General features: G+C 38.2%; 1 protein-coding gene across 1 annotated transcript; it reads left to right on the top strand.

The window, feature by feature from the left end:
• Positions 1 to 764: 764 nt before the first annotated feature.
• On the top strand, positions 765 to 2,862 carry foxd1 (forkhead box D1). The gene has a single exon (XM_007259626.4). The coding sequence runs from the start codon at positions 1,101 to 1,103 to the stop codon at positions 2,208 to 2,210; it is 1,110 nt and encodes a 369-aa protein (XP_007259688.2). The 5' UTR covers positions 765 to 1,100; the 3' UTR covers positions 2,211 to 2,862.
• The last annotated feature ends 8,860 nt before the right edge of the window (positions 2,863 to 11,722 follow it).

The following is an 11,722-nucleotide window of genomic DNA, read 5'->3' as shown; positions in this document are numbered from 1 at the left end:
ATTTGTGTCTTTAAATATGGGCAAACTGATAATAATAACTTGTAATAAAGTATTATATATAATTGTGTAAAATATAATAATTTTGCTTTATATTATTCATTGTACAAACACATTAAATATGTGCACATATGTGCACAAAAAGGTTAGAATATAAAGCACAAAGACTGATGTGCTATAAACTATAAAATGTAAAAATATTTAATAAATAGGGATAAATGATAAATAGTTCTATAAATCCTAATCCTGCCTGCTGCTCCTCCGGTGACTGATGCCACTGAACCGCTGAGCAGTTTCCGGCCTGCGCGTGGCCCTGTGGAACAGCTCGGTCACGGCAGCGTAGAGACGCTCAGGTGCAGCGTGAGACTACCGCAGCCCTAGAGTGCCTCTCTCTTACGCGAACGAACGCCCTAAACACGCGCCCAGAACGCCACGGTCTGTGCTGTATCTGAATCGAGGGCAATAGAGCAGCAGTACAGGGGAGGGTCCTACCGGTCACCATGTGCTCGGGCTTCTTCATTCTTCACTCAGGAGGGTTCAGCAGAGAGCGGCGCTCTAATGAACCGAGATGGAAATTGTGCGCTTTCCGCGACCGTTTGAAAGACCACCATATGGAGGGAGTCACTTCAGTCAATCTCCGATTCTTATTTTTTTTCATGCTCCCATAGACCACCTTGTTTCCCGTGTTGTTTTTCTCCCCCTCTTTAATGTGATGGTGACGCTGGGGCGGCACGTGACCAGCGAGTTCGTATAAAGCCCACGGTGAGGTCCGCCCTCTTTGGACTCCCGCTCGAGCCTGTCGGAGGCTCTCTGTGCTCGGAGATCAGCGCGTGGACGGACGCGGCGCCGTCCGTTAGCCGCTTGGCGCTTCATTTGAAGTCTATGGCTGCGGTGACCCCTGGGAGCGCCCCGTCGCCTCTTCCTCCTCTCCCTCCTCCTCCTCATCCTCCTCCTCCACCACCTCCTCATCTTCATCATCCCACTTCTCAGCGTATGAGAGTTCCTACTGCTCCTCCTCCTCTTCCTCCTCCTCCTCCTCATCCCCGCCGCAGGTGAGCCCTGATCTTCGCGGGCCGGGAGCGCGCGCCCGCAGCCCCGGGGCCATGACTTTGAGCTCCGGCATGTCGGAGGCGTCCGCGCTCTCGGAGGACACGGACATCGATGTGGTGGGCGAGGGCGACGAGGGCGAGGGGCGCGCGCGCGCCTACGCCGGCGAGGTGGCGCGCATGCGTATGAGTAGCGCGGACGACGAGGATGAGCATGGACTGCTGACCGGCTCGCCGCCGTGCGCGGACCTCTCGGTGGCCACGGCCTCCTCCGCGTGTCGGCCAGCCGGAAAGAGCGCGCTCGTGAAGCCGCCCTATTCATACATCGCACTCATCACCATGGCCATCCTGCAGAGTCCCAAGAAACGGCTGACGCTCAGCGAGATCTGCGACTTCATCAGCGGCCGGTTCCCCTACTACCGCGAGAAGTTCCCCGCGTGGCAGAACTCCATCCGCCATAACTTGTCACTCAACGACTGCTTCGTGAAAATCCCACGCGAGCCGGGTAACCCGGGCAAGGGCAACTACTGGACGCTGGACCCGGAGTCGGCCGACATGTTTGACAACGGTAGCTTCCTGCGGCGACGCAAGCGCTTCAAGCGGCAGCACGCGCCCGAGTTGCTGCGCGAGCACGCTGCGGCCGCTGCAGCTGCCGCTGCGGCCGCTGCTGCCTTCCTGCCCGGGCACGCGCACGGGCCCTACGCCTACGGACCTTACGGCACTTGCGGGGGATACGGCCTCGCGCTGCCGCCTTACCACGCGCACTCCGCGATCTTCGCCTTTCAGCAACAACAGCAACAACAACAACAGCCTCCACCTCCTCCACATTCGCATCCTGCGCCCAGCCGCCACGGAGGCACCCTCATCCCTGCACCTTCCCTCATGCCCGCCACGGCCGAGCTCGCACGCTCACGCTTTTACCCACCCTTGAGCCCGCAGCTTTCGTCGCCTCCTCCACCAAACGTGCACACTGCCCCTAAATCATCTCCATTCTCCATCGAGAGCTTAATAGGGAGCACTGTGCAGCAACAACAACAACAACGGACTTCCCCCGGGGTCCCGGGACCACCGCTCATTCCACAGCTTTCCCCGGGAGGCGCGAGTCGTGCTGCGGCCATGCTGGACGCCTTCGCTAGCCAGATGGTTAGTGGCACGAGTGGCTGTTAAACAAATTAGACCTAAAACACTTTTTAAAAAGACAAAAACAAAACAGAGACTCACAAACGCGCCCTGTGTTTAAGGTAGGATTATTTTTGTATCGTTTTTGTTTATTTTTTTTTTAAACGCAGCTGAATGGTGGACATTAACACTTCTCGTGCCTATATTCAAGCTGTGAAAAAATATAAGATATATATTTATGTTTAACGTTTTCGTTCGAGCTACTTTTCCTCCCCAGTCTGACTGTAATAACGCGCAGAGCATCTCAGGATCATCGCGAAGAATTCTGCTCTTTTCTCTGAACAAAATCTAAAAATCTAAAAAAAGATAAAACGCTCCATTCTCTTAAGAACTGTCTGAAGTGTTGTCTGTCCGTGTGAGAGTGTGTGTTTGTGTGAGAGACTGAAAGAGAATGTAAGAGTCTGCTCGGGTGTTTTTTTTAGTCTGGCGAAGCAAAAACCCTTTTCCTGTTTAAACTGTGCTTTTTAATGACAATTAACGAGGAACGTTGATCGAGAGTTTTGATGCAATGTGTGCTTATATCAGTAATAAAATGTACCTTATTTGGTAAGTTGTATACTCGGAGTGTGCTATTTTTACACAGTTTGTTTTTACAATAAGAATAAATATTGTTTTACTAAATCAAATTGCGTGGAAATTAACTTATTAGCAGCTTATTTGATACCAAAACATCTTTAAACCGTAATATTACTGTTACGATGGTAATATTAGTTATCTACACAACAATGTATTAAAGCTGTCACGCAATAAACTATTTACTCCAAAACTGAAACTTTATTGAAGAAAACTTGGTATTAACCTTCAGTATAAGTCAGTGTAAAGACTATTCATTCACGGATATTATTTCCAATATTTATGTTGATCCATTCATCGTGACAATTTTGACACAATGTAAAGAATTACTATCAAAAAATACTATCAGATTTACATGTTAAAAAAGTAAAAATGTTTTTGCGGGACAGCGACAAAACCCAATACGTAAACAGTAAACTAAATAATAACTAAATACCCTCCACACCACAACCTACTGGGACTTCCACTGACTTCATTTTCAAGTTATTGTGATGTAAACAGTGTTGGAATGTTATAAAGCATTATATATATATAAATTCTCGGTAAAGCTCTGTTTTTTTTTGTAGAAGTATATATACATTTAATACAATACCACACCTATTAAATTATATTACTTATATTGTTTATAATTATATTGTTATAAATGTGTTATGTTATATTGATATAATAACAGTAAAATAATGGTAAATATTTTCCTCGCCCTCTTTGTATTTCTACGCCACGATGTAATGCATTTAAATTACATTTTAGCCTTATTCATAATTTATTTTCTAGAGGCTGTGAACTTTTTAGGCTTTACATTTTTATTGATTCCCACGCACCAAGTTTAATGTTAAACTATAAATTACTTGTTAAATAGTTATATAAAAACATATTATTAAATTACTCTGTTTATCTTTTAAGGGCTTGGAGGGCATGTGGACTTAACATTTTAAAGCAGCTACATTAACAGCAGCATATTCATTTTGTCTATAAGCTTTTCTAATTGCATGTCTGTCAAAATACCGCCCACACCATCAAAAAATAATACTGCTAATAATAATGTTTGTTATGCACGCACATAAGCAGTCTAAGATGATTCTTTGCTCGAAGTGCTTATGGACGTTTGGACTATTTTCTTCAGTAGCATTTGTTAAGGGCAAATAGCATCACGCATCGCTTGAAGGAAAATTGTGTGTGTGTGAATTATGTGTGTGTCAGAGAGAGAGCCTCTGCTGGGCCCTCAGTTGAACTCTAATGCTGTGTGAGATAATGGTCTATGATGTAGGCCTACTTTGCCATGGCAGCATTAGTTTTTTTCTGACCTAGACAGGTCAAGTAGTATTTCACAACATCTGGCTTGTTTTTTTCCAGAGACGAATTATAGGAACAAGAGGGTGTGTTTTGGTGCTTTCCAGGGCGCTGAGGTCTTTTACTAGCCTCATGCTAGCCGTGGTCATTGTGGACTATCGAGTATGTCCGGGACAGTGTGTAGGCTACCGAGGACACTGAAGAAAGTCCTGAAAAACTTACTGATTAAAACAATAGCTGTAGGGCGCTGTTGATTATTAATATAATTAAAATATAAAGAGGCAATCGTGCTCTTAAATACATAATGATAAAAAATCTTTGTTAACTCGTTAGCATTAAAATAACACAATGCCTCTATTAATACTGTCTTTTTTTCTTTTTTTTGCAAGTTTATAGGTAAGGAGTAAGAACTAATTAAATAATAATAATAATAAAAGTTATTATACATTAAAGATAGTTTGAGATTCAAAATAATGACACCAAAAGCACATTTAAAACAAATAGTAGAACATATAAAAAAACAGATACTGGATTTAAAATAAAAGTAACAAATTCCGCCAACAAACCAAAAAGTTAGCTATTGGCGGGAGGGGTCACGTTTAAAACCTAAAAAACGTTAGTAACTAATTTGCTTGTTAAATTGTTTATAAAATAAAATTTCCGCCGAAAATGGGGTAAAGTTTAAAGCAAACAATAGTGGTGTGTTAAATTTGACGTAATCTAAAGTGAGACGCATCTATATTTCAGGTCAAACCAGCTAACGTAAATAAAGCGCAATTAAACAAAAAGACAAAATAGATTTTGTTTGTTGTGTATACTTTCAACCCATCTCCTTCTTAAATCCAACATTCATAATAAACAGCTCAACGTAATGATGTCCAATGACCTTTCTGAGAAGCACCTTCACTTTCCAAGAATATCTATGATGACCCTATGCTCTCAGATAAGCAGAACAGTGCGATCACTATCTTGACGTGTCCTACACACAGCTTTGGCCTTTCCCACATCCATCCCCATAAGCCTAAGTCAGGACGGGGTAAGAGATCCCCTCTTTCCCCTACCATACAAACTGCTGACTGGATCCACCAATTCAGCTTCCTCAAGGTCTAATTTGACCTCCAGCAAGAGCAATGCACGCAATTCAAGATTGAGGTTCCTCGGAAGTTCTTGGCTTCTTTAAAAAATATCCTTAGTTAGCCTATTAGCAAATGTGGAGGTTATTGAAACTGCTTTATGTTAATCTTTTATTTTTAAGAATGTGAAGGGAAATGTCTTCAGCTGGAAGATGGTGTCGCTAAGCAGCTTTTCTTTTGTGGAGAAGGCTGAACGTCATGTCTAGCAGATGTGAGTTTAAAAAAGCTGAAGAAAATCAGAATGATTCCTTAGATCTTATATTTGGGAGCAAATGTTGAATGTGCAGATTCCACATACTCTTTTTTTTCTAAAGGTCGTGATAAAAAACTTCCATGCAAAACGGAAGCTTTCAAAACAGATGTATTTAAAGAAGAGAAGAATGACAGAGAATGACATAAAAGATATAGGAATCTTTTTATTTAAGAATATTTTACTTTATTTACTTGTTTGTTGCTTATTTGCAGTCCAGACTTAAACACAGACGAACTTGTTCTAATAACACAGTATGTCCAACAAAACAGGTAAAAACAGTATTAACAATACACTAACACGTTATCTATACGTGCTTAGATGTAAGATCAAACAAACAAAAAAACGCTATAATAACGCACGCAAAAATAAATAAATACCAGTTTTTGTGGGGTTCTCTCTTTTACTCGCTCTCTCTTTATCTCTCTCTCTTTCTCTTACACACACACACACACACAGAGTGCACGCAGGCGCAGTGATGCGCGCCTCGCGTGCCTCCCTGGATGCGAAGACAGTTCAGTAGGCCAGTGCACACACACATACACGCACACAAAGGCCGTAATAGTGATGATGTAACCATGATGTTGCTATAGAGGAGACGAGAATAGGGTCATACTATAGAAATCCAGGACCAATCCCCCACAATCCCTCATTAATTTAACATAACTCTCCATTTTGACCCTTTCTCTAGTATTCTATCCAGTCATATTCAATATGATGTAAATATAGACGCTATACAGATGCATATGAATAAAATAAAAATTGTAATACAAATTAAATAAATAATAAAAACTTTAATGCTGAAACTGAATGCTGAAAGTGAATTACATGAATATCCAACACAGGACAAACTCGACACGCTAAATAATCGAAAAAAGTTTAGCCGTACAATATTGGTTTCATAATTTAAGTGTTGAAGGGCAAAACAACAGTTTTTTTTTTTTTTTTTACCGTTGAGCCAGTGTGGTCATTTGAATGCGTTTTCTTTTAGTTTAAATAGTTTGATGGCTTTAGTTTGCCTGATCTATTAAACGTTCTTTCCTCCCACACACACATTAAGTCAATAGCCATGTTCCATATTATTCCAAATCATTTTGTTAGCTTGTTAAATGTTTTTAAACATAGGGCACATACTCTCACACTCACATAATAGTCATAATTGTTTTATTTACATATATAATGTATGTTTTTTATCCAGTATATTTTTTTAGCATTTAGCATTGTTTGCTCTATTAGACGTGGGGTGCATGGACACACACACAGGATCACACACACGTAGTTCACGTGGCGTAAGATACAATCTCCTCACTCCACATGTTACCCTCCGATCCTTCACAGATAAAATCTAGACGCAAGTTTAGTGTGTGTGATCTGCAGGTGTACAGGTCTACAGTATTTCACTACGCTGTAGGTGAGCTTTACAGTGTTTTAAGAGAAAGAGGAATCTAAACCGCAACTGAAGCCCATTTATTCACCCAGCAACTTTTGAATTCTCAATAACCGAGAACTACCACAAGAAAAATCAGCAGCATCGATGGGTGCTCATCTACAACAACCTTTATCTACAACAGCCGCGAGTTTATTTAAAGCCTTTACTCAGCTTCTCAAATTTAATTTCAAGGCATTTCATTACGTAACCGTAATACAATTAGACTATTCATAAACAGCTTAGTGTGATTCTGGTGATTTTTATAGGGCTGAAAATCAAAGACCAACAGCTTAATAATAACAAAATACATAAATGTAATAATAATTATAATAATAATAATAACAACAACAACAACAACAATACTACTACTACTACTAATTATAATAATAATAATAACATTAATAATAATAATAATAATAATAATAATAATAATAATAATAATAATAATAATAATAATAATAATAATTACTGTTTAAATGAGCAACAACGTAACTAGGATTGATTTCATTTACTGTGTTCATAGAAAACTGGGTCAAAAAGCAAAGATTTTTTTTTTAACACTTGGGATCCGTGCCCTCCCTCCACAACCCCAAGAAACGCTGATGATACAATGAATGTATTTGGTATATTTTTTAGAATGGTTACCTTAATAAAATTCAATAATAAGAAAAAAGAGTAAACAGCTGTAATGAATAAATCATAAATATTATTATTAACCCTCTTAAAAATAACACGTTATGCCCTCATGTGAAATTATAAAGACCATACAAAATAATACAAAATTAATTTAAATTAAATTAAATTACAGCTAAAACTACACATTTAAACACAACTACGTTGAATTTTACGCTATCACAATTTCATGGTAAACTAAACCTATAAAATAATTAAAACATGCATACTAACGGGATCACTTGTGTCTTAATTATCTACTCATACCGCTTACTACATTAAACGGCACTACAGTCACTGAGGTGGGGTCATCAAGGTTACATCTTCAGCTCTTGAAAGAAAAAAAAAGTTTAAAAATTATATGCACATCCAGGATTTTCTTACGCACTTCCAGGAATAAAAATGCATTTTATATTTAACTGAGAAAATATTTTAGTGTGCTTATATATTTTTCAATGCAATTTTTACACGAACTTTTTTCACAGTGAAAAAAGAGCCTATGAGCAAATGAGCCAATGTCAAGTGAAATAACCTCATGGTTTTACACAAAATTTGACAAAAAAGTAAGAAAATAATAAAAATAAAACATGAGGCCACTACTACAAATAATGCTCTTGCAAAAAGAACGATTTATACCGAATATTGTTCTATTGTTTAATTTTATAGTTCTTGTTGTTGTTGTTGTTGTTGTAGTACCACTGGGATTAGCCTAAAATATTTCCTAAACTGATTTTCTTTATCGGTTATTATTTTAATCACGTTTCTAGGTTTATTATACAGCTACTATATTTGTAATACTGTATAAAGCTAATATTTAATTTATTTAGTTGAGAGAGTGTGGGACCTTAGAGGTAAAATAAATGTTAATGCTAATTTTAACACAGGGTTTGCAGTAAGTCTGCAGATTCCATCCTCACATTTAGCTGCAGATGTGAGCTGCCACACATTAAAAAGCAAACCCCAAGTGAAAATACACACACAGTCCCCACCATGCGCCCATTGCAGCTCAGGAAGTAGTGGACGGAGCTGCCTCCACACTCCACACCAAAGAATAACATCCAAACACTGGAGCTCATAATTCATGTTGGTACTTTCATGATGCTGGAGCAATCTAAATACAGAGTTCAGTGGCAGGCTGGTGGGGGTTGGCCGAAAGTGCTCATACATTTTTTCTCCCTTTTGCTTAAAGTTTCCTTGCCTCCTTCTGGCTCAGCGTGACCCAAGATCCCCAGTTAGTTTATGCAGTAGGCTGTGGGTCAGAGTTCAGTGGGATAAGAGCTAATCCATAATACTGTGGCTAAAAGCTAAACGCTAAATGCTAAATGAGGTGATATACGGTATAGGCGATAAAACATATATTTACATTATTCACTAATCAACACTATACACTAAGAAAAATAAATACAGATTTGTACTTAAAAAGAGTAGAAAGCTGGTCGCTGGGGCTGTACCTTATATTAAGTACAATAGAGTGCTCTTTAATGAAAGTCTTTTTTTGTACCCATGTGTTTTATACCAGTAAAGATCATAAATATTATAAAACATTATCCATAAGTGAATATGTGTCAAAAACTTGATGATCCAAAATTGACAGGCCTTTCAATATATATATATATATATATATTGTTATTAGTACAGTGATACCGAATGTACCCTTTGGCTGGTTAAAAGGTAAAACTATGCTGTTAGGAAAGACTTTGTACTTCGAAAACGCTACAGCTTCATGCAATAAGCTCCATCAGGATGTATTCTATATTAACATATTTTAATAATGCCAATATTTAATGTTCATTTAATTTTAGGTAAATTCCCTCACTTGTTTAGTTTGAAGTAATATGGAACTATTAAAAAAAACATAATGTGAACGACCCAGTCTATTCAGACCCAATCTATTCAGACCATCGTCATATATTCATCCTACACAGTTTACTCCCACCCATTCATACTGCAGATCTCCTGAGTATTTCAGGTTTAAGTGTTTTTTTTTTCAATGAGGGGCAAACAATATGGGGCAGAATTCAAAAAGAGCTCCTTTATATTATATCAGCATTTGAATGCACAGTGACAGAAAGTAACAGTCACTGTATAAAATAAATAAATAAGACTTTATTTATAAGACATAAAGCGGACCTTAAATAAATATATAATAAAAGAAAATGAAATAGACTTTTTAATTATTTTTTGAGATTAAAAAAAAATTGAATATAAAGATTTCCAGACAGTGGGCACAATGTAGTTTCTGATGTTTTGTTGAGTGTCTTCTCTGTTACAATACATGCTATATTCCCTTCTGTACATTAAATTAAGCAAATACGCATTAATTAAACTACATAAATGTGGTTTGTTTTAAAAAACTGTTTAATTATTTGTAAGTTATTTGATCGTGTATTGAATTTAACTCTGGTATGAGTGTAATCTCACACTTTGCTGCTACTTTGTTAGTGTGCGGCTTGATTGTGTATGCATTGCGTCTGTTGTATGCATCTAGGCAGTAAGCAGTATTAATATCAAAATCCCAAAAACATACATACACAACTTAAATTATAATTTTAACAATATTAAAAAAATGATATTATAAGTAATAAAACATATTTACTGGAAGCATGGTGGCTGATAAAACTATTCCTTTACAGAGGAGTGTTCTGTAATGGTGATGATGAGAAAAAGCACTGTTTAACTTTACTGTCTGCATAAAGGTTTGTACATACAATTCAAAAAGGAGATTATAAAAAAAGACCAAATGTTCTATTTAAAAGTGAAATAAAAAAATATTAGTGTTTCCAACACAAATGCTGAGTACAGTATGAAAATATAATGCATCAAAAACAATAATCACATGTGGTGTATTTAAATCAATTATTTTCTGTGAATTGTTAATCAAGTGGAAAAAAATACCACAAAGTATTACCTAGTCATATGATATTTTAAAGGTGACCCTTTTTACTTTCAAAACAACCAAAAAATGTGCCAATAGAATTCCAGTGTTGAATTATGATAATAATAATAATAATAATTATTATTATTATTATTATAATTCTAAAAAAAGCTTCAAGATGCAGTGCACTCAATGACGTAAAACACTAATCAGTTAACAGGTGTTATTGAATCTGTTGATGACAATAATGGCAATGGTGGCAGTTGTAATAGTGATACTGTCACCATAAACAAACACATGTTTACTTACATGGTGCACTAATGCCCTGATTAGATTTCACATTTAGTGTATAATTATTTGACAGTTCATGTGTGTGTGTGTTCGTGTGTGTTAAACAGAAGAAGGACAAGAACAAGAAGAGTAAAAAGGCATTGAATGCTCTTCATGGGGGGTGTTGAATCCTTTTCTGATCTATTCACATTGTAGCCCAGCAACACTTATCCTCTGCAGCTTGGTGTGTAGTGATGAATTGTGTGTGTGTGTGTGTGTGTGTGTGTGTGTTTTACGCTCCATTAGCAAGTTTCAGAACTAAAGCCAGGTCTGAATACAGCACCAATTAGAGAGAGTTAGAGAGCCCACTAGCACACCAGTCTCTACCACCCAACTTCAGTCAATTACTTCTCTCTGCTTTCATGCTCCTTCTTTTCTCTTTCTCTTCCTTTCACTCTTTTATCCTCTGTACATTCTCTCTGTCTTTTTTTTGGTCTCTTTTCTGCTATCCTCAGACGCCCGTATCGTTGCCTCTTTTTCTGCCTCTTTTGAGCTTTCTTCATTTCGCTCCCATGCTGAAACATTATGCCTTTTATCGTTGGTCCTGTGTTCCCGTCTGAAGGATTGTGCCTGGCCGTGGCCGAGGGCATACCGAGGGGATTCCTCTGGAGAGGTTATGAAAATATGACAAATAGGTCCACTATGCTATGGCCCTTTTGATGCTCACTTTCAAAGCCTGCCAGTACTACACAATAGCCATAGAGCATCAGCAACTGGGTGGTAGACAACACAAGCACATATTTATACATTTAATCACATCCAACACAGCAGCCTTCTCTTTATCTCTCTCTCTCTCTTTTGCTTTCTCTCTCTTTCTAGAGACTCATTTGAAGTTTGCTCACACACATACACCCCACCCTCCCACACACCTATTATGTATTTCTACTATTACGACTCCGGAAGAAATGTTGTCAGTTGCACGATTTAATGTTTTAACATATTTAGCAA

This window comes from Astyanax mexicanus, chromosome 1 (genome assembly GCF_023375975.1).
Source record: "Astyanax mexicanus isolate ESR-SI-001 chromosome 1, AstMex3_surface, whole genome shotgun sequence".
NCBI lineage: Eukaryota > Metazoa > Chordata > Actinopteri > Characiformes > Acestrorhamphidae > Astyanax > Astyanax mexicanus.
Note: the sequence above shows the minus strand (reverse complement) of the source record. Positions and strands in the feature narration are given on the sequence as shown.